This window comes from Hemitrygon akajei, chromosome 1 (genome assembly GCF_048418815.1).
Source record: "Hemitrygon akajei chromosome 1, sHemAka1.3, whole genome shotgun sequence".
NCBI lineage: Eukaryota > Metazoa > Chordata > Chondrichthyes > Myliobatiformes > Dasyatidae > Hemitrygon > Hemitrygon akajei.
The window spans coordinates 87,363,712-87,383,374 of record NC_133124.1 but is presented as its reverse complement, the minus strand read 5'-3'; the positions used below and the strand labels follow the sequence as shown (position 1 = coordinate 87,383,374).

At 46.7% G+C, this 19,663-nt stretch overlaps 1 protein-coding gene across 4 annotated transcripts in view; it reads left to right on the top strand.

Annotated features, from left to right (window-relative positions):
• The window catches only part of mtcl1 (microtubule crosslinking factor 1), a 214,643-nt gene that overhangs the window by 134,352 nt on the left and 60,628 nt on the right, over window positions 1-19,663 (top strand). For 3 of the 4 annotated variants that reach the window (XM_073047446.1, XM_073047429.1, XM_073047457.1), the window contains exons 8-9: window positions 2,902-3,132; window positions 11,726-11,902. In XM_073047446.1, coding sequence (XP_072903547.1) covers window positions 2,902-3,132; window positions 11,726-11,902 — 408 coding nt within the window. The remainder of the gene's footprint in view (window positions 1-2,901; window positions 3,133-11,725; window positions 11,903-19,663) is intronic. The other variant, XM_073047438.1, reaches the window with a different exon arrangement.

Here is a 19,663-nt window from a genome sequence, read left to right as displayed (position 1 = left end):
CACCAAGTTGTTTATCCTTAAATTCCAAAACAAACTGTAATTGACTCACAGGCACCTTGTTAACAAGCCACTGTTTAGTTAACAGTCCCTTCACTTTTGTCAACAGTTCTGACACCAAACTCGACTTTAAATTTTCTTTATTCAAAAGTCTAGGAACAATACTTTTCCCTTTCCCTTCAATAATATTCACATCACCAGCTTTCATCTCCTCACTAACTTTTAACACAAGTGACTGAGAATTCTCACTTTGTTCTCACCGGTGCCAAGGTTAACCCTTTCTTCACTGAACCAAGTCCATTTGACCCAAAAGAACTGCATTCCTTTTCAACTAAATCAGATACCTCAGACTTTTTCTGAGCTTCCGCACTAGGTTCAGTACCCTGTGACTCCACATCCTTCACACCCTGAACACAAGCAAATGGGATATCTGCCTCTCCTAGGCTTTCAATACCAGTCCCCTTTTCAAATTCTAAGTTCCCCTGATCCTCCCAGTTACTCTCTGGGCAACTCCCCTTCAGAGTAAACTCAACCTTGCAGGTTAAGACAACTTCGTCTGCCAACCCAGCAGACTCCCCCAAGGTAGCGGCAACCTTTTCATCTAGGACTTTTCATCAGGAACACGCTTAACTTCTTCAACTGAAAACAGCTCTGTCAAGCCAGACAGATCATCCGTGTCCAACACTGGACCTTCTAACTGCCTCATCTGTTTCTCATCTTTACTCTGTGCCTCCATAACCTCCTTTTCATACAAGGTCGGCAAAAATGTCTCCGCTAAATCAACCCTGGACTCATTTCAAACCGTCTCCTTTCTCAGCCGCCTTTCTAGACATGCTGCGAGTGATTGCGCGTGCGGGATAAATCTTGGAATCTATGGGCGGGTCCTCAGCACTTACAGGCTTGCTTGTCAGCTTCACTGCTGAATACACGTCACCACCTGCCAGATCGTTACCAAGTAGGACGTCCACGCCGTCCATCAGTAGTTTCGACCACACCCCTTTTGAGGCGCACCAACGCTCACAACACATTTGCATCTCACGGGCAAACTCTAAATACGTGTGGTTCCACGGCTTTCTCAAGTTCCGGAACTTCTGCCGGTATGCCTCTGGCACCAACTCGTAACTCCTCAATACAGCCCTTTTTACTTTCTTGTAATCCTTAGACTCATCCATAGACAATGCCGAATACGCTTGTTGAGCCTTCCCCCTAAGTACCCTCTGTAACAGAACAGCCCATTTCCCCTTAGGCCAGTTCTGATTCACAGCCACTTTCTCAAAATGAAGGAAGAACTTATCGACATCCATCTCCTCGAATGGAGGTACTAACTGGATCTTCTGACCAATCTTGAACCCCTCATTTGGGTTTGCTGCCCTGTCTCTTCCCTGCGATGCCTTTAACCTCTCCATTTCCAGCGCAAACTGCCTCTCTTTCTCTCTGTCCTCCCTCTGCCTCTCAGCTTCTTCTCTCTGCCTTGCAGCTTCTATCTCCCTTATCTGGAGTATCTGGAGCTCATGCTCCCTTTCCTCCTCCTCCACAACCAACCTTAATCTTTCTATCTGTATCTGAAGCTCACCCTCGACTGGTTTTTCCTCAGGGAACAGGTCCAATACATCCGACGTGAACACACCCTCAGATATGTAATGCACAGCTATTGCTCTCTGTATATCCAACTTGCTCATCGCTGATTTCACCGCCGAGGGATTTAATCATTTTGCAACGCTCACCAATTCTGCCTTCTTGGCATCTGCAAAGTTGGGTCTTTAAAAAAATTTGTCAATTTCCATCTCTGCTGGTTTCCCGTCAGGTTATCCACACAACCAGATCAGATAAGGGACTTTTATCCCGATTCACTGCCCCCCCCCCAATTCTGTAATCAAATCCCAGACGAGCCCCCAATTTGTTACGTACCCCGTAACTGGGTGTCAGACCAGCAGAGAAAGAAGAATCCGTTGGAGTCTGGTGGTACCAAACTAAAGGTGTTTATTAGTAAACTATACAATACAATATCAAGAATGCAAATATACATATAAAACAAGTTAGCAGTAATAAATCTAAAAGTGTAGGAATAATAATAATAATCAATAATAAGCTCTATCGATGTCTAGGGGTAAATGAATTGTCATAGGAAAGTATAGAGTTCAGTTCATAAATGCTGATGTAGTTATGATTGTTGTATTGAAATTGTTGGAGAGAGAGAGCGAGCGAGATGTAACAGCAACAGCTGCAGCAGGCAAACCTTTTGTGGCTTTCTTAATCCGTCATGTCATTGTGGTCATTCAGTTATGACCCCTCTGGTCTTCAGCTAGACCGTTCTTCTGTGGTGGACTCATCACTCTGGCATGAGTGGACACACACACATCCCCACCGGCCCTGCTTTAACACTGTGAGCTTTACTGACCGATCTCCTGGTTCGGTCTCCAAAGCCCCCACCTTTCTGTGGGTTCCCAACACTCAGTCAGTGTCCACTGGTGTGTCTGAAGGGTGTCGCTCAAGACCTGTCTTTTATCCCCACTCACGGGGTCTCAGCTATCCATCAACTCTGAATGACCGTGTCCATCAAATTAGGCCACTCCTGCTATCTCCTGAGGAATGTTAACGAGCAAAGTAAAGTCCTTGTAGTGGAGGGTAAACAATCCAGGAAGAGTCAAAATACCATAAATCAACAGTCTCTCCCCCCTCTTATCTGTAGCAAATGTTCTTGCCTGTGTTTCATATCTGTCTCTCATGAGCAGCATAGCAACAGTAATAGTCTGTGGTTCTCGGGGGGGGGGGGGGGGGGATGGTTAACTCTGCACCCCATTGTCCATCAGGTCTGTTCATCACACATAACAATATTAAGATTGGATTCTATTAAATTTATGGCGCTTATAATATTTTTATGTTCTACTATTTGCCTTGTGACAGATTGAAGAGGAAAACCAGAAGAACCTGCTCAGGAAAGATTATGAAGTGCAAAGCCTGAACCTGCAGAACAGACTGGAGCAAAAGTCCTGGAGTCATGAGAGGACTCTGCTACTGCAGGAGATGAGAATGTTCAAACAGAACAGCTTCCTGTTCTATGTCAAACTCAAATGGTTGCTTAAACACTGGCAGCAAGGGAAGAAAATAGAGTATGGAGGAGAGGATATCCTGGAGGTAGGCTTGACATTCTCAGTGTAGTCTCTTTTCAGAGGTTCCAGTTTATTGTATCGTGTGTGAGATAAATAGTAAAGATCATATATTATGTGAGGTAAATAGTAAAAATGATATTGTAGCGGTGTGCTACACGCAGCGCTGAAATAACGACACGGAGTCGGTAAACTGCAGTTAAAAAAGATTTTATTCGAACTTCGCGGCCTCGCTTTAAAGCCTCCCTGATCCTGCCCTCCCCGGGCGCGGATGCTGTAGGGGGCACGTATTCACAGTCCTGTCCTACGCGTGGATTCTGTAGGAGGCACGTATTCACAGTCCCGTGCAGGCTTTTCCCTTTGTTGGTGAAGCAGACTTGGCGCCCTTTTGGGACTGGCCTTTATGCCGGCGTGCTGGCTATTTGTGAGCCGGTTCGAGTGCGCTAGGAAGTGGGTTGCCACATAACCCCCCCCCCCCCCCCCAGAACCGGCGATACAGCCCCCAATGTCCACAGTCTGGACCGGACCCTGTTTGGGAGGTCGGCCTCTGAACCGCGGTGCCGGAAACTCGACTGGTTGCACCACGTCCACATGGGCCGGTTTGAGTCGGTCCACCATGAAAACCTCCTCTCTCCCCCCAACGTCCAGCACGAACGTGGACCCGTTGTTCCTGATCACCGTAAACGGCCCCTCGTAGAGCCGCTGTAGCGGTGGCCGATGCCCGCCCCTTCGTACAAACACAAACTTACAGTTCTGCAGGTCTTTGGGTACGCAGGTCGGGTTCTGCCCATGCTGCGAAGTGGGTATGGGGGCCAGGTTGCCGAGCCTCTCGCGTAGTCTGCCCAGGACTGCTGCGGGTTCTTCCTCGTGCCCCCTTGGGGCTGGTATGAACTCCCCGGGGACAACCAGGGGTGCGCCGTACACCAACTCAGCATACGAGGTGTGCAAGTCGTCTTTGGGTGCCGTGCGGATGCCGAATAAGACCCAGGGAAGCTCGTCCACCCAGTTAGCTCCTCTCAGGCAGGCCATGAGAGCCGACTTTAGGTGACGGTGGAAACGCTCCACCAGGCCGTTCGACTGTGGATGGTAGGCAGTGGTGTGGTGCAGCTGAGTCCCCAACAGGCTGGCCATCGCTGACCACAGGCTGGAGGTGAACTGGGCGCCTCTGTCGGAGGTAATGTGGGCCGATACACCAAAGTGGGACACCCAGGTGGTGATCAGTGCCCGGGCGCAAGATTCGGAGGTGGTGTCGGTGAGCGGGTCCGCCTCTGGCCATCTTGTGAACTGGTCCACAATAGTCAGGAGGTGCCGCGCTCCGTGCGACACTGGCAGGGGGTCCACGATATCCTCATGAATGTGGTTGAAACGCCAGTGGGTGGGGTGGAACTGCTGCGGCAGAGCTTTGGTGTACCGCTGCACCTTGGCCGTCTGGCAGTGCATGCACGTTTTGGCCCATTCACTGACTTGCTTGCGGAGTCCGTGCCAAACGAACCTGCTGGAGATCATCCGGACAGTAGTGCGGATAGAGGGGTGCGCTAAGTTATGAAAGGAGTCAAAAACGCGCCGCCGCCAGGGTGCCAGAACGACGGGGCGGGGTTGGCCGGTGGTGACGTCACAGAGTAGGGTCCTCTCACCAAGGCCTACGGGGAGGTCCTGGAGCTGCAAACAGGAGACTGCGGTTCTGTAACTTGGGATCTCCTCATCTGCCTGCTGTGCCTCTGCCAGCGCCTCAAAGTCTACACCTTGGGAAAGGGCATGAATGTTAGGGCGAGAGAGCGCGTCCGCCACGACATTGTCCTTACCCGAGACATGCCAGACATCCGTCGTGTATTCAGAGATGTAGGACAGATGGCGCTGCTGGCGGGACGACCAGGGATCGGACACCTTCGTGAACGTAAAGGTAAGTGGCTTATGGTCCGTGAACGTGGTGAAGGGCCTACCTTCTAAGAAGTACCTGAAATGCCGGATTGCCAGGTAAAGCGCCAACAGTTCCCAGTCGAAAGCACTGTATTTGAGCTCAGGTGGTCGCAGGTGTTTACTGAAAAACGCCAGGGGTTGCCAGCGACCCTCGATGAGTTGCTCCAGTACCCCACCGACTGCCGTGTTAGATCCGTCCACTGTGAGGGCGGTAGGGACGTCCATTCTGGGGTGCACTAGCATCACGGCGTTTGCCAAGGCTTCTTTCGTTTTAATGAAAGCGGCGGCGGACTCCTCGTCCCAGATAATGTCCTTGCCCGGACCCGACATCAGGGCGAACAGGGGTGCATGATTCGGGCAGCTGAAGGGAGGAAGCAGTGGTAGAAATTTACCATACCCATGAATTCCTGAAGGCCTTTGATTGTGGTGGGTCGGGGAAAATAGCGGACTGCGTCTACCTTAGCGGGCAGAGGGGTTGCCCCGTCTGTAGTGATCTTGTGGCCCAGGAAGTTGATGGAGTTGAGCCCGAACTGGCATTTGGCCGGGTTGATTGTCAGGCCGTATTCACTCAGTCGGGCGTAGAGTTGACGGAGGTGGGACAGATGCTCCTGATGACTGCTGCTGGCTATGAGGATGTCGTCCAAATAGATGAAAGCGAAGTCCAGGTCGCGTCCCACCACGTCCATTAACCGCTGAAATGTCTGTGCGGCATTCTTCAAGCTGAACGGCATGCGGAGGAACTCGAAAAGGCCGAACGGGGTGATGAGTGCCGTTTTGGGGACATCGTCCGGATGCATCGGGATTTGATGGTATCCCCGGACGAGGTCTGCCTTGGAGAAGATCCGTGCACCGTGCAGGTTTGCTGCAAAGTCCTGAATGTGCGGCACAGGGTAGCGGTTCGGTGTTGTAGCCTCGTTCAGCCTGTGGTAGTCGCCGCATCGTCTCCAGCCCCCTGTCGCTTTGGGCACCATGTGCAGGGGGGAGGCCCATGGGCTGTTGGACCGCCATATGATCCCTAATTCCTCCATCCTCTTGAACTCCTCCTTTGCCAGTCGGAGCTTGTCCGGGGGAAGCCTTCGAGCACAGGCGTGGAGGGGTGGTCCCTGGGTCGGGATGTGGTGCTGTACCCCGTGTCTGGGCATGGCTGCCGTGAACTGTGGTGCCAGAACCGATTGGAAATCCGCCAGGACTCTGGTGAAGTCGTTGTCGGACAGCGTGATGGAGTCGAGGTGTGGGGCTGGCAACTGGGCTTCACCCAGGGAGAACGTCTGAAAGGTCTCGGCGTGGACCAGTCTCTGCCTCGGCAGGTCGACCAGTAGGCTGTGAGACCGCAAAAAATCCGCACCCAGAAGTGGTTGGGCTACGGCGGCCAGTGTGAAGTCCCACGTGAACCGGCTGGAGCCGAACTGTAGCTGCACCGTACGGGTGCCTTAGGTCCTTACTGTGCTGCCGTTCACGGCCCTCAGGGTGGGACCCGGTGCCCTGTTGCAGGTGTTGTAACTCGTCGGAGGTAAGACGCTGATCTCGGCACCGGTGTCGACCAAAAATGGCGTCGCGACCGCTTGTCCCACACATACAGGAGGCTATCCCGATGGCCAGCTGCCGTAGCCATCAGCGACGGCTGGCCCTGGCATTTCCCGGGAACTTGCAGGGTGGGCGACAGCGGCGGGCTTCTGCTCCCCACCGTTGGTGGTAGAAGCACCATTGTTCGTTGGTCTCCTCACCCCCGCCTCTGGAGTTAGCGGGCTCTGTGGCCGGGCCTGGTCTGGTTTGCTGCTGGGAGCGTGGCTTGGTGATCTGTGCGACGGACGCCCCACTCTCCTTCTTGGCCTTCCACAGCAAGTCCGCCCGGGCTGCCACCTTCCGGGGTCGCTGAAATCCATGTCGGACAGCAGCAGGCGTATGTCCTCGGGCAGCTGCTCCAGGAATGCCTGCTCAAACATGAGGCAGGGCTTGTGTCCTCCGGCCAGAGACAACATCTCATTCATTAAAGCCGATGGAGGTCTGTCTCCCAAACCATCCAGGTGCAGTAAACGGGCAGCCCGCTCGCGCCGTGAGAGTCCGAAAGTCCTTATGAGCAGGGCTATGAGCATTATTTTTAATTCTAGTGGAAAGGCAAAATTCTATTGGAAATATGATGCTGAAACAGAACATGTTGAAAGCATCTGTAAAATTTGAAAAGTAGAGTTGACATTTCATTAGAACCAGAAAAATTTAGGGTAAACTATTTTTTTTTTAAATGGAAAAGGAACAAAAGAAAATGTCTTTGATGGCATAGAAAAATAAATGACAAAAAAGATAGTCCTACAAGACCAGAATCAGGTTTATTTTCACTGGCATGTGCCGTAAAATTTGTTAACTTAGCAGCAGCAGTTCAATGTAATACATAATCTAGAAGAGAAAAAGTGATGATAATAATAATAAATAAGTAAATCAATTACAGCATATGTAAATTGAATAGATTAAAAATCATGCAAAAAACAAATAATATATATTTTTTAAAGTGGGGTAGTGTTCAAGGGTTCAATGTCCATTTAGGAATCGGATGGCAGAGGGGAAGAAGCTGTTCCTGAATCGCTGAGTGTGTGCCTTCAGGCTTCTGTACCTCCTACCTGATGGTAACAGTGAGAAAAGGACATGGCCTGGGTGCTGGAGGTCCTTAATAATGGATGTTGCCTTTCTGAGACACCACTCCTTGAAGATGTCCTGGGTATTTTGTAGGCTAGTATCCAAGATGGAGCTGTCTAAATTTACAACCCTCTGCAGCTTCTTTTGGTCCTGTGCAGTAGCCCCCCTCCCCCCATACTAGACAGACATGAAGCCAGTCAGAATGCTCTCCACAGAGAGAGGTTTTTGAGTGTATTTGTTGATAGGCCAAATCTCTTCAACTCCTAATGAAGTATAGTTGCTGTCTTACCTTCTTTATAACTGCATCAATGTGTTGGTGCCAGGTTAGGTCCTCAAAGATCTTGACACCGAGGAACTTGAAACTGCTCACTTACTCCACTTCTGATCCCTCTATGAGGATTGGTATGTGTTCCTTCGTCTTACCCTTCCTGAAGTCCACAATCAGCTCTTTCATCTTACTGACATTGCATGCCAGGTTGTTGCTACAGCACCACTCCACTAGTTGGCATATCTCGCTCTTGTACACCCTCTCATCACCATCTGAGATTCTACAACAATGGTTGTATCATCAGCAAATTTATAGATGGTATTTGAGCTATGCTAGCCACACAGTCATGGGTATAAAGGGAATAGTACAGTGAGCTAAGCACACACCCCTGAGGTGCACCAGTGTTGATCGTCAGTGAGGAGGAGATGTTATCACCAATCCACACAGATTGTGGTCTTCCAGTTAGGAAGTCGAGGATCTAGTTGCAGAGGGAGGTACAGAGGTCCAGGTTCTGTAACTTCTCAATCAGAATTGTAGGAATGGTAGTATTAAATGCTGAGATATAGTTGATGAACAGTGTCCTGACGTAGGTGTTTATATTGTCTAGTGGTATAAAGCCGGTTGAAGAGCCATTGAGATTGCATCTGCCATTGATCTATTGTGGCGATAGGCAAAATTCAATAGGTCCAGGTCCTTACTGAGGTAGGAGTTCAGTCTAGTCATGACCAACATCTCAAAACATTTCATCACTGTAGATGTGAGTGCTACTGGGCGATAGTCATTAAGGCAGCTTGCATTATTCTTCTTAGGCACTGGTACAATTGTTGCCTTTTTGAAGCAAGTGGGAACTTCTGCCCATAGCAGTGAGAGGTTGAAAATGTCCTGAATACTCGTACCTGGTTAGTACAGGTTTTCAGAGCCTTTACTAAGTACTCCATCGGGATCTTCTGCCTTGCGAAGGTTCACTCTCTTTAAAGACAGCCTGACATCGGCCTCTGAGACAGAGATCACAGGTGCAGCAGGGATCTTCACAGTTGTAGTTAAATTCTCCCTTTCAAAGCGGGCATTGAAAGCATTGAGTTCATCTGGTAGTGAAGCATCGCTGCCATTCATGCTACTGGGTTTCACTTCGTAGGAAGTAATGTCTTACAAACCCTGCCATAGTCATCGTACATCTGATCGTGCCTCCAACCTCATTCGAAATTGTCTCCGCAAATCATACCTGGTTTTCTGGTACAGGCCTGGGTTGCCAGACTTGAATGCCACAGATCTAGCCTTCAGCAGACGATGTACCTCCTGGTTCATCACGGTTTTTGGTTTGGGAATGTACAGTAAGTCTTTGTAGGCACACACTCAACCACACAAGTTTTAATGAAGTCGATAACAACTGCTGCATACTCATCCAGGTTTGAAGATGAATCCCTGAATACAGTCCAGTCCACCAATTCAAAACAGTCCTTTCGGCGCTCCTGTGCTTCCCTTGTCCATACCTTCTTGGTCCTCACTACTGGTGCTGCAGTCTTCAGTCTCTGCCTATACTCAGGGAGTAGAAGTACAGCCAGGTGATCAGACGTCCCAAAGTGAGGGCGTGGAATAGCACAGCAGGCATTCTTGATGGTGGTGTAGCAATGGTTGTTTCCTCTGGTATTGCAAGTGATCTGTTGATGGTAATTGCTTAGTGATTTTTTTCAGACTGGCCTGGTTAAAATCCCCCAAAACGATGGTGAAGGTGTCAGGATGCGCTGTTTCGTGCATGTTGATCCCATTGCTCAGATCATCTAAAGCCTGATTGGCATTGACCCCGTGGAATGTATACTGTTTAAAAAAATGATCCCAGAAATCTCCCGCGGTAGGTAAAAAGGATGGCACATAACTGCTAGATATCCCAGGTCTGGTGAGCAGAATTGGGACAACACTGATACATTTGTGCACCAAGAAGAGTTGAACATGAGACATACTCCTCCACCTCTGCTTTTGAGAGCCTCTGTAGATCTGTCTGGTACAAAAGGGGTTAACTAAGATTTTGTGAAACAAAGGACACCCACAGTCCTAACGTCCCTCTGATTCAGCACCCTAGCTCTGAGATCATCGATTTTATTCACCAGAGACTGCATGTTTGCCAGCAAGATAGTCAGTACTGGCAGTTTAAAACCCCGTTTCCTTAAACACATTTGTATCCCTGATCTGCAGCCACACTTCCTGATGAAGGAGGTTGCTGAAGGGTCAGACAAAGATTAAAGATCATTCTGGTTAGCTGATCCATAATTATAATTTTGGAAGTGAATACAGTCCAGCTCTGATCTTAAATTATCAATGCAGCTTTCTAACATGAATCCCATTTGTAATTTTAAGATGGAACAAGGACATGGCAACTTGACCAATCATGTGGTACCATCTGGAAGTTTGTGGTAGGATATTATGAATACAGTGGTGATGTAGCATTTTGCATCTGTTTTCCATTCTGAAGAGCAGTCTGAGAAAATGTACGCTTTAAGTATCGATCCAAGCATTTCGTACTCTTATGCTCTCTCTTAATAAAAGCAAGGTTAAAAAATTAAACTATTTCATTATTTGAGCTATTTTTCAAGTTTTAGTGACCACTAGTTCACTGATCATTCATTCTCTGTGCAACCAGGTTATGAAAGCAGCCTTAATAATCTGGGTCACCTTCACAAATCAGTTACAAACAAGAGAAAATCTGCAGATGCTGGAAATCCAAGCAACATACACAAAATACTGTAGGAACTCAAAAGGCCAGGCAGTATCTGTGGAATAAAAGTACATTACCGATTTGGGTCAAAACCCTTCGGCAGGACAGGAGAAAAAATGACACCCTGACTAATCAAGAAATTATCAAACACTGCATTAAATATACCCAATGACCTGGCCTCCACAGCCATCTGTGGCAATGGATTTCACATACTCACTACCCTCTGGCTAAAGAAGTTCCTCCATTCTGAAGTTGTGCCCTCTGGTCTTAGAATCACCCACTATGGGAAACATCCTCTCCACATCCACTCTATTTAGGCCTTTCAATATTCATTAGCTTTTGATGAGATTCTGTGCCCCCACCGCCCATTCTTCTAAATTCCAGTGAGTACAGGCCCAGAGACATCAAGCACTCCTCATACATTAGCCCTTACCTTTCTGGAATCATTCTTGTGAACCTCCTCTGGATCCTCCACAGCGCCAGCACATCTTTTCTCAGAGAAGGGACCTTAAGGGGGAATAAGGGATGCCATGGTCGTGTAACGGTTAGCGCAACACTATTGCAGCTCAGGGCGTCGGAATCTGGATTTCAGTCCTGATGTTCTCTGTAAAGAGTTTGTACGTCCTCCCTGTGGAAATTGAGTTTCCTCCTGGTACTCTGGTTTCCTCCCACAGTCCAAAGACATGCTGGTTGGTAGGTTAGTCTTTATTCTAATCCTGCTGAAGGGTTTTGGCCCAAAACATCAACTGTACTCTTTTCCATAGCTGCAGCCTGGCCTGTTGAGTTCTTAGAGCATTTTGTGTGTGTCACAGATCAGTTATACTGGTCCTGATTTGATAAGTGACAGTGTACGATAATTCAACGATCTGTAGATCAGACCATTTGGGGAAAAAAGGAAGACTAGACCTTAATAAGCATGACACTTCCTTTCACATTTGGAAGGAAAATGTTGGCTTTTGGTTACGTTCAATGATATATCCGTATATAAAAAAATGGTACTGCAGCAGGGAGTGACTGTTCATTTCATTTATATCACTTTTAAATATTTCTGCTTAAAACATTTAATATTTGTTTAATAAGCAATAAATTATTTTTCAGCTTGAACAGATAGAAAGCCTACCTGAATTTAACCTGCTTCTTGAACAGACGGAGCTGGACCCTGACCAAGAGGACAGTGGCTATGTGCTGACTGAATACTCCCAACTTTCCCCTTCAGAGAGTGATGACTACAGGCCTCAGCTACAGACAAAAGAGTTACTACAGCACCAGAAGCAGGTGTGCCACTAGTTCCTGTTTGTATCCTTATTCCTTGAGAAATTTCTCTCATTCTACAATACTCTGCCAGTTGATATTTTCTGGATTAGCTTTCAAAAGAACCAGTTGATGCAACTCACATGACATATTACATATGTATGTAAAGTGAATTAAACTAAACCTGCAGCTTTATATAAAATAAAGTGCAGTACTTTAAGAAGAACTTTAACTGTGCATCGTTGGAAGTGTATTTTAACCAACAGTTCTATGATCTTGCCTCAATTCTGTTACCTTCTGTTACTACAGCACTGAAGCAATCCCTTTGGCCCATCTAGTCTGTGCTAAACCATAATCTGCCTAGTCTCATTGACCTGCACCAGGACCATAGCTTTCCATTCCTCTCTCATCCATTACCTATCAAACTTTCTCTTAAATGTTGAAATTGACCCTGCAAACACCAGTGGCAACTCATTTCACATTCTCACCACCGTCTGAGTGAAGAAATTCCCCTAAACATTTCACCTTTCACTCTTAGCCTATGACCTTTAGTTGGAGTCTCACCCAATCTCAGTGGGGGAAAAAAAGCCTGTTTGCATTTACCCTATCTATACTCCTCATAAGAGTGTATACCTCAATCTTCTATTTTCTAGGGAATAAATTCCTCCTTTAAAGTGACCAACAAATTGTCGTTATTGTGAAGTCATTGAACTTTACTGAAGGAGGCTGTTCAAGCCCATGCTAAGCGAAAATAAAGCTATTTAGATTTCTGCTTCCCAGTTGTTTATCACCTTGCAGCCCATAGTTCCTTAAGCACATCCTGTAAGCCTGATGAGGGTTTCTACCCAACATCCCCTTTAGACTGTGAGTTCTAGACACTCAGTACTTGTTGGAGGGGAAGGAAGAATAAAATCTGAACTCCTCTCTGGTATTTAGACAAATTACATAAATCTCTGCCAATGGAAATACATTTTGTCTGTCCATACTGTCTTGGTCTGTAACAGTTTTGTACACCTCAAGTAATTCTTCCTTGTTTGAAAGAAAACAACTGAAACCTAGTCAGCTTTTTCTCAAAATTCTGTAGCCCTGACATGTTCATTTATTCTCTCTGTACCCTTTCTAGTATAATCACATCCTTCCTTGAGTGTGGTGATCAGAAATGTGGCACAGCTCGTGATTATAAATTTCTAGGCACTCATATTCTGAGCCTCAGTTGATAAAGACTGGTATCTTGTGTGTCACCTTAACCACCTTATCTGTCTGTCCTGCTGCCTTCAAGAATCAATGGGCATGCACTTCAAGATACTCCTATTGTTATACACTTTTTGGTATGCTACCATCTATTGCTTTTCCCCCATTTGTATACACATTTCTTAGCCATATTTCATGGCTGCATGCAATGAGCTCAGTTCATATTTCTTTCATTTTGTGATTTATTTTTTTGCAAAATCCAATCATCAAGACTTTAGAAGATAACAGTACCAGACTAGGATTGCATGCTTATAACTTGTCCTGTTTGGAATCCAGCTTAGGAGGAATATGGGACATGAACTCTGCTCTGTGGAATGGGCTTTAGACTTGTGATTGATCAAGCTGTCTGTCATGGTGGCTCCGCTCACATTGTGCCTGGATCCGTTATAGGCTAATGGATAGACGCGCAGATAAATGCAGCTTTTGGTGGGGGATGGAGAGGAATTTTAGAAGTATAGAGAGACTTGATAAGTATTATTTTCAGCTGGCAACGTGTGGCAGCTGCCAGAGAAGTTTCTGAATGCCGATTTGTTGATCTAGGAATTTTCACCCTCTAAAATTCCCTCCATGTGAGCAAAAGCGTGGCTTTTTTTTTGCTTTTGTTTGCAAAGCTTCAGTGAAAAAGCTTGGGGATGCACTTGACTGGATTGCTCCTGCAAAGAGCTGGACTGCACACAATATGCCAAATGGTTTCCTTGATTACTTGATTTTACAAACCGTAGGACTGTGATCACTCAATGCCAAGCCACTAGACAAGCATTCTGAGGAGTGGATTGTTAATCCAGAGGCAGCTGGAAACAACTGGTGTAAATTAAATAGATTGGCAGTGAAAAGCTAGTAACAATATTGTCTGTGAAACTGGAAAATTGTTATTTTCTCATTTTAAAAATCCATCTGGTTGAGCAATGGCCTTTGGAGAATTAAATCTGCTGTTCTTGCCCTGTCTGGCCTTTACAGATGACTCCAAACCCATCAATGTAATTGACTCATAACTATTCTCTAGAGTAGCCTGACAAGACAGATGTGCTTTCTAACAATCATGGTCACTGTCATTGGATTTTTTTAAACTGTAGATTTGTTTAATTATATGAATGTAAATTCCACCGCCACCTTGGTGAGATTCTCAGGCCTTGGAGCAACCAACACAGCAACCAACTGATTGCTGTCAAGCCTGCACAGGCAGACGCCTCCCAGTCTCCACCCAGCTAACAGGAGTCACCTACCTCTTATTTCCGATTCGTCACCTGCAGCCTATTTGAACCTAACTCTTATCCACACTCTTTGTTCACCCATTGAACTAGCCAGCTTCACCTGGTTGCTCCTAGCCTTCAGTTACCTTGTTGCTTGTTGTGTTGAGCGGTGTCAGCACCTGACTTCGAGGCCAATGTTGCTGAGTTCAAATCTGGCCAGCTCTTTGCACACTTTCCATCTGTGCTAGGTTGAGTGTCGAGCTAGCAACTCGGCCTTATAAAAAAACTGGCAAATGCTAAGGAAGCAGCAGGACAAAATACTGCCTGATGCACGAAAAAGGGACAGCTGTTGTGTTTAGTATCTGTTTGCTCTTGTTTTGTGGCCACTCGTGGCTGTTGTTTCGCAGTTTATTATTAAAATTATCATTCACTGCTGAATCTTCTCCACTGCTTTGCATCTGGGCCTCCTCTACATTGCCTGACAGGATGGGTGAACTCGCAAATGACTCAGCAGAGTTTGCTTGTCTGAAGGAAGTAGTCAGTCCACATGAGCACATGATCCACAAGCAGCAGAAAACTATTGACCATCTCCTCACCACTCTCAACCAACTCTCTGTCTTGATACAGCAACCCCACGCCAGACAACCTCCACCCTTGAAGCCCTGGATTCCAGTGACTGAAAGTTTCAATGGAACCCCAACACCATGCAGCAACATCCTGTCCCAGTGCATTTTACACTTAGAGCTCCAACCATCTCTGTATTCCATGGACCGAACCAAGATCGCTTTTGTCATCTCTCCATTGACTGGGCAATCTCTCACCTGGGCTGCCACTAATTGGGACAATAAGACGCCCATTTGCAACAGATATGAGGATTTCACCACTGAGATGTACTGGGTTTCCAACCATCTGGGAAGTAGAAGGGAGGCAGTGGATCAGATGCTTAGCCTGCGTCAAGGATCACGCACAGTGCTGGACTACACCGTGGAATTCATGATCCTTGCATCAGAGTGCGGCTGGAATGTGGATCTGCAGACCCAGTATCATCAGGGCCTCTCAGAGTGCTCGAAAGCCTCATCACTCTGGTCATCCATCTATGGGGCGACCCTCTGGATCATCAGCTAGAACCCATTTCCATTCCCAGAACCATTTCAAGCTGCTGGTCCCTCATCAGCAACACCTCCAGAACCCATGCAACCAGAGAGGGCTCTCTTAACCCCACAGGAGAATGAGTGCTAGTGGAGAAACAACTTGTGCGCATACTGCAGAGCAGCTGATCACCAATACATTGGATGCACACTGCACCTAGGAAGTGGCAGCACCGGGTAGAGCACCTGGCCCCTCATTCCAGCACTGTTGCCTGACTCTTTCTCTTTGTCCTCCTCCACACCCCGACAGCTCTATGTACACAGGAGGCTCTGGATTCCAGCACAGCGAGCAACCAGACTCTGTTCTTGCAGCTTAGACTCCCTACTGAGCCTGCCTTTCACCCCTTCTGTATCTTTCCACTGACAGACATTGCTTGGGGTCTGGGATGCTCAGAGTGTGCAGACAACCTATGCACATAAGCATCAGAGAGCACTGTCAGTCCATCCAATTCCTCCTGCTCTACTTGCCCAACACTCCTCTCACCTTGGGTTACCCCTGGCTCTCCAATCACAACCCTCACTTCGCCTGGTCATCCAGTTCTCTGCTGAGTTGGGGTCTCGCCTGCAAGACCTGCCTGCAACCTCAGCTGACTTTACCCTGTAAACCTACGGAGACAGAGGGAACTCTCAACCTCACTAAACTCCTACAGGAATACCCAACTTAGTCATCGCCTTCAGTAAAAGAGAAGCCAATGCCCTGTTGTCTCACAGACCACACAACTGCATGATTGAGTTCCTCCTGGGCTCCACCCCTCCCCAAGGTGATCTCTTCTCCCTCTTCTCCCCGAGACCTAAGCTATTAATGACTACATCACCAAAGCACAACAGCACAGCTTTGTTTGATCATCCCAGTCCCTAGCCGGTGCAGGATTCTTCTTTGTCAGAAAGAAAGATGGGGTTCTTTATCCTTGCATCGACTTCCGGGAACTCAGTAAAATCACCATTAAGAACTGCTCCCCTCTCCTTGATGGATAGCACATTCGAAACGCTTTGTCAGATCTTCATCAAACTAGATCTACAGAGCATGTACGACCTGATCCGCATCTTCAAACTGCTACAGCACTTCCTGAGCTTCCCCAATCTCTACTGCTGTTTCATCAGAAACTACAGCAAAATTGCCGCTTCTCTCACCTCTCTCACCAAATCACCCATCTCATGGATAACCTGGTCTGCTGCCACAGATCATGCTTCATTGCCACTAGGACTAGATGGGAAAGCACACTCTTGTGCTGCCTTCTCACGTAATTTCCACTCTACACAGCACCGTTATGGAGTAGGAGACGGAGCTACTCACCATCAAATTGGCACATCACCATCGATTCCATCACTGGTTGGCCACCTTCCAATGGGCCCATGGTGATCATGACAGTGGTGGATCGGTTCTCCAAGGCAGACCATGTCATTGCCCTCCCCAAACTTCTGTCAGCCACTGAGATGGTGGACCTGGTTCCCCAACATGCAGTTGGGTTCCATGGCTCCCTCAGGATATTGTGTCAGACCAGGACCCACAATTCGTCTTCTGCTTTTGGTGAGCCTCCTACTCCCTCCTCCGCATTTCAGTTAGTTTGTCCTCTGGCTATAATCCAATGATCAATCAACAAGTTGAGAAGTTTCCGAGATGTTTCGCCACCTCTAGCCCTTCCACGTGGTGGAAGTATCAGCTCTGGGCCGATACAAACTACACACCTCCTCTGCCACTTTGATGTTCTTCATGGTTACCAACCACCTGCAAAACCAACAATGGAGGTATATTTTAGCAGCCAACCATGCCTACTACCTCCAGGCCAACCGGCAGCGGCAGCAGCCAATCTACTGAGGTCTGGCGACCGTGACTGGCTGTGCACTCGAGATCTTTCCTTGCAAACTCTCACCCTGGTTGATTGGTCCCTTCAAGATCACTCATCACATGAATCCAGTCATTTTCCCTCTCCAGCTGCTGCTGTCCCTCAGGATCACACCTAACCATCTAACTTCCATGTGTCTTTCCTCAACGTTCAAAGGAAATTTATTATCAAATACACATATATCATCATATGTGGTTTGTTTTTCATGGACCACTCAACCTAACTGAGCCTGCAACTCCAGAACCTTGGATGGTGGAAGGTGGTTCAGCCCAGGGAAGGAAGGAGGGTTCTTGGCTGCCGTCTAGTTTCATCTTGGATCCTTGCTCATCGAGGAGCTCCACTGGACCCATCCGGATCGTCCTGGGCCATTGGGTGCTGGCCATAGGCGGGAGAGCCCAGTCAGACCTGCACAAGCAGACGTTTCCCAGTCTCCACCCAGCTACAGGAGTCACCTGCAGCCTGTTTAAACCCAGCTGTCATCTACTGCCCTTGTTCATCCATTGAACCAGCCAGCCTCAACCAGTTGCTCCTTGCCGACAGTTACCTTGTTGCCTGTTGTCTTTAGTACCTGGTCTCCCTTGTGGCCCCTCGTGCCTTGTTAGTTTGCAGTTAATTATTAAAGTTCCATTGTAGCGGTGTGCTACACGCAGCGCTAAAATAACGACACGGAGTCGGTAAACTGCAATTAAAGAAGATTTTATTCGAACTTCACAGCCTTGCTTTAAAGCCTCCCTGATCCCGCCCTTCCCGGGCGCGGATGCTGTAAGGGGCACGTACTCACAAACCCCCGCAGGCTTTCCCTTTGTTGGTGAAGCAGACCTGGCCTTTGTGCCAGCGCGCTGGCTATTTGTGAGCCGGTTCGAGTGCGCTAGGAAGTGGATCGCCACACCATCTTAATTGGTGCCTATAAGAGTTGAGCACAGCCAGAGGAATTGGAGCAACTCTTGTGCCTTAAAAGCTTCCTGTATAAATTTTATATCCAGTGTCAGCATTGAGATCTAAACATAATGTAAAGTAATGAGTCATAACATTTAGTTTTTTAAATGGTTGTGCTGAAAATACACGTCAATGTAAACCTGAGTTCAAAAACTAATATGATTGACATTGAGGTTATTTCAAATAATGTGTTGAAAATATTTCTTGTTTTGCTTGCACTTCTCAGGGTTAAAGTCGTTTATTGCTTTTCATGTGATCTAACCACATCTGCAAGGATTAAACTGCCACACATTTAACACAGGTCAATTGCATATGAATTAAAGTTCAAAATTCCTATGATTTATTATCATGGTATGGATATGTTAATTAATTGATCACATTGGATATAAGACTTCCTGGATAATGGTCATTGAGGCAGATTATCATGTTTTTCTTGGGTACTGGTATGATTGAAACCTACATGAAGCAGGTAGATTCTTCATATTGCCAAAGCGAGAGGTTGAAGATGTTCAATTAATGTTCCTTTCGTGGTATTAGGTTAGCAGATAAGTCCCAGTGTAGAGATTTGAGCATTGTATTTCAGGCTGACTCTCCCAAAAGCGCGTTGTACTGTCAGCCAAGCCATTATCACACAAGACATTAAACTGAGTCTCTGCCTACTCTTTTAGCTATGCCCATCTAAGTTAATTCCATCTGTCTGCATTTGGCTCATAAAATCTTCCCAATCCAAGTATCTGTCCAAATGTCATAGAGTTCTGATATCGGTTGCATCGACTTGCACCTTTTGCCTCCATAGATGCTGCTTAACCTGGTGAATTCAGCAAACATTTTGTTTTAATTCAAGAGTCTAGCATACGCAGTCTCCCTTGTCATCTTTGTTGACTTCATTGTGTTTCTGCACATAAAGAAAAAATAATTTGCAATGATTAGTATTTTCCATTGGTAAGTTGACCCATGAAATTAGAAAAGTGTTATTATTTGCAGCCAGTTTTTTTTAAATAAAATAAATCTTTACTGCCAAGTTTAAAAACTAGTCAAAGAAAATACTGTCTTACTACCTATTGTCTTGTACTAATTTATCTTGTAACTACCAACACCAGAAACGAGATGTGTTCACGCACTTCATTGACTTTTGCAAACTTCCCTCACATTTTCAAATACAGTGGTCATTGTACTTAACAATAATTGATGATATGTAAAGCATTGTTATGCAAATCTGATAAATTAATTTATATGCTCCACATGGACTTGTCAATTGATGTAGTGTTGTCACACACATTGAGGTACAGTGAAAAATCTGTCTTGCGCGCTGTCCATATAGATCAATTCATTACACAATGCATTGAGGGGAGTACAAGGTAAAGCAATAACAGAATGCTGAATAAAATGTTTACAGAATACAGAAAGTGAAGTGCA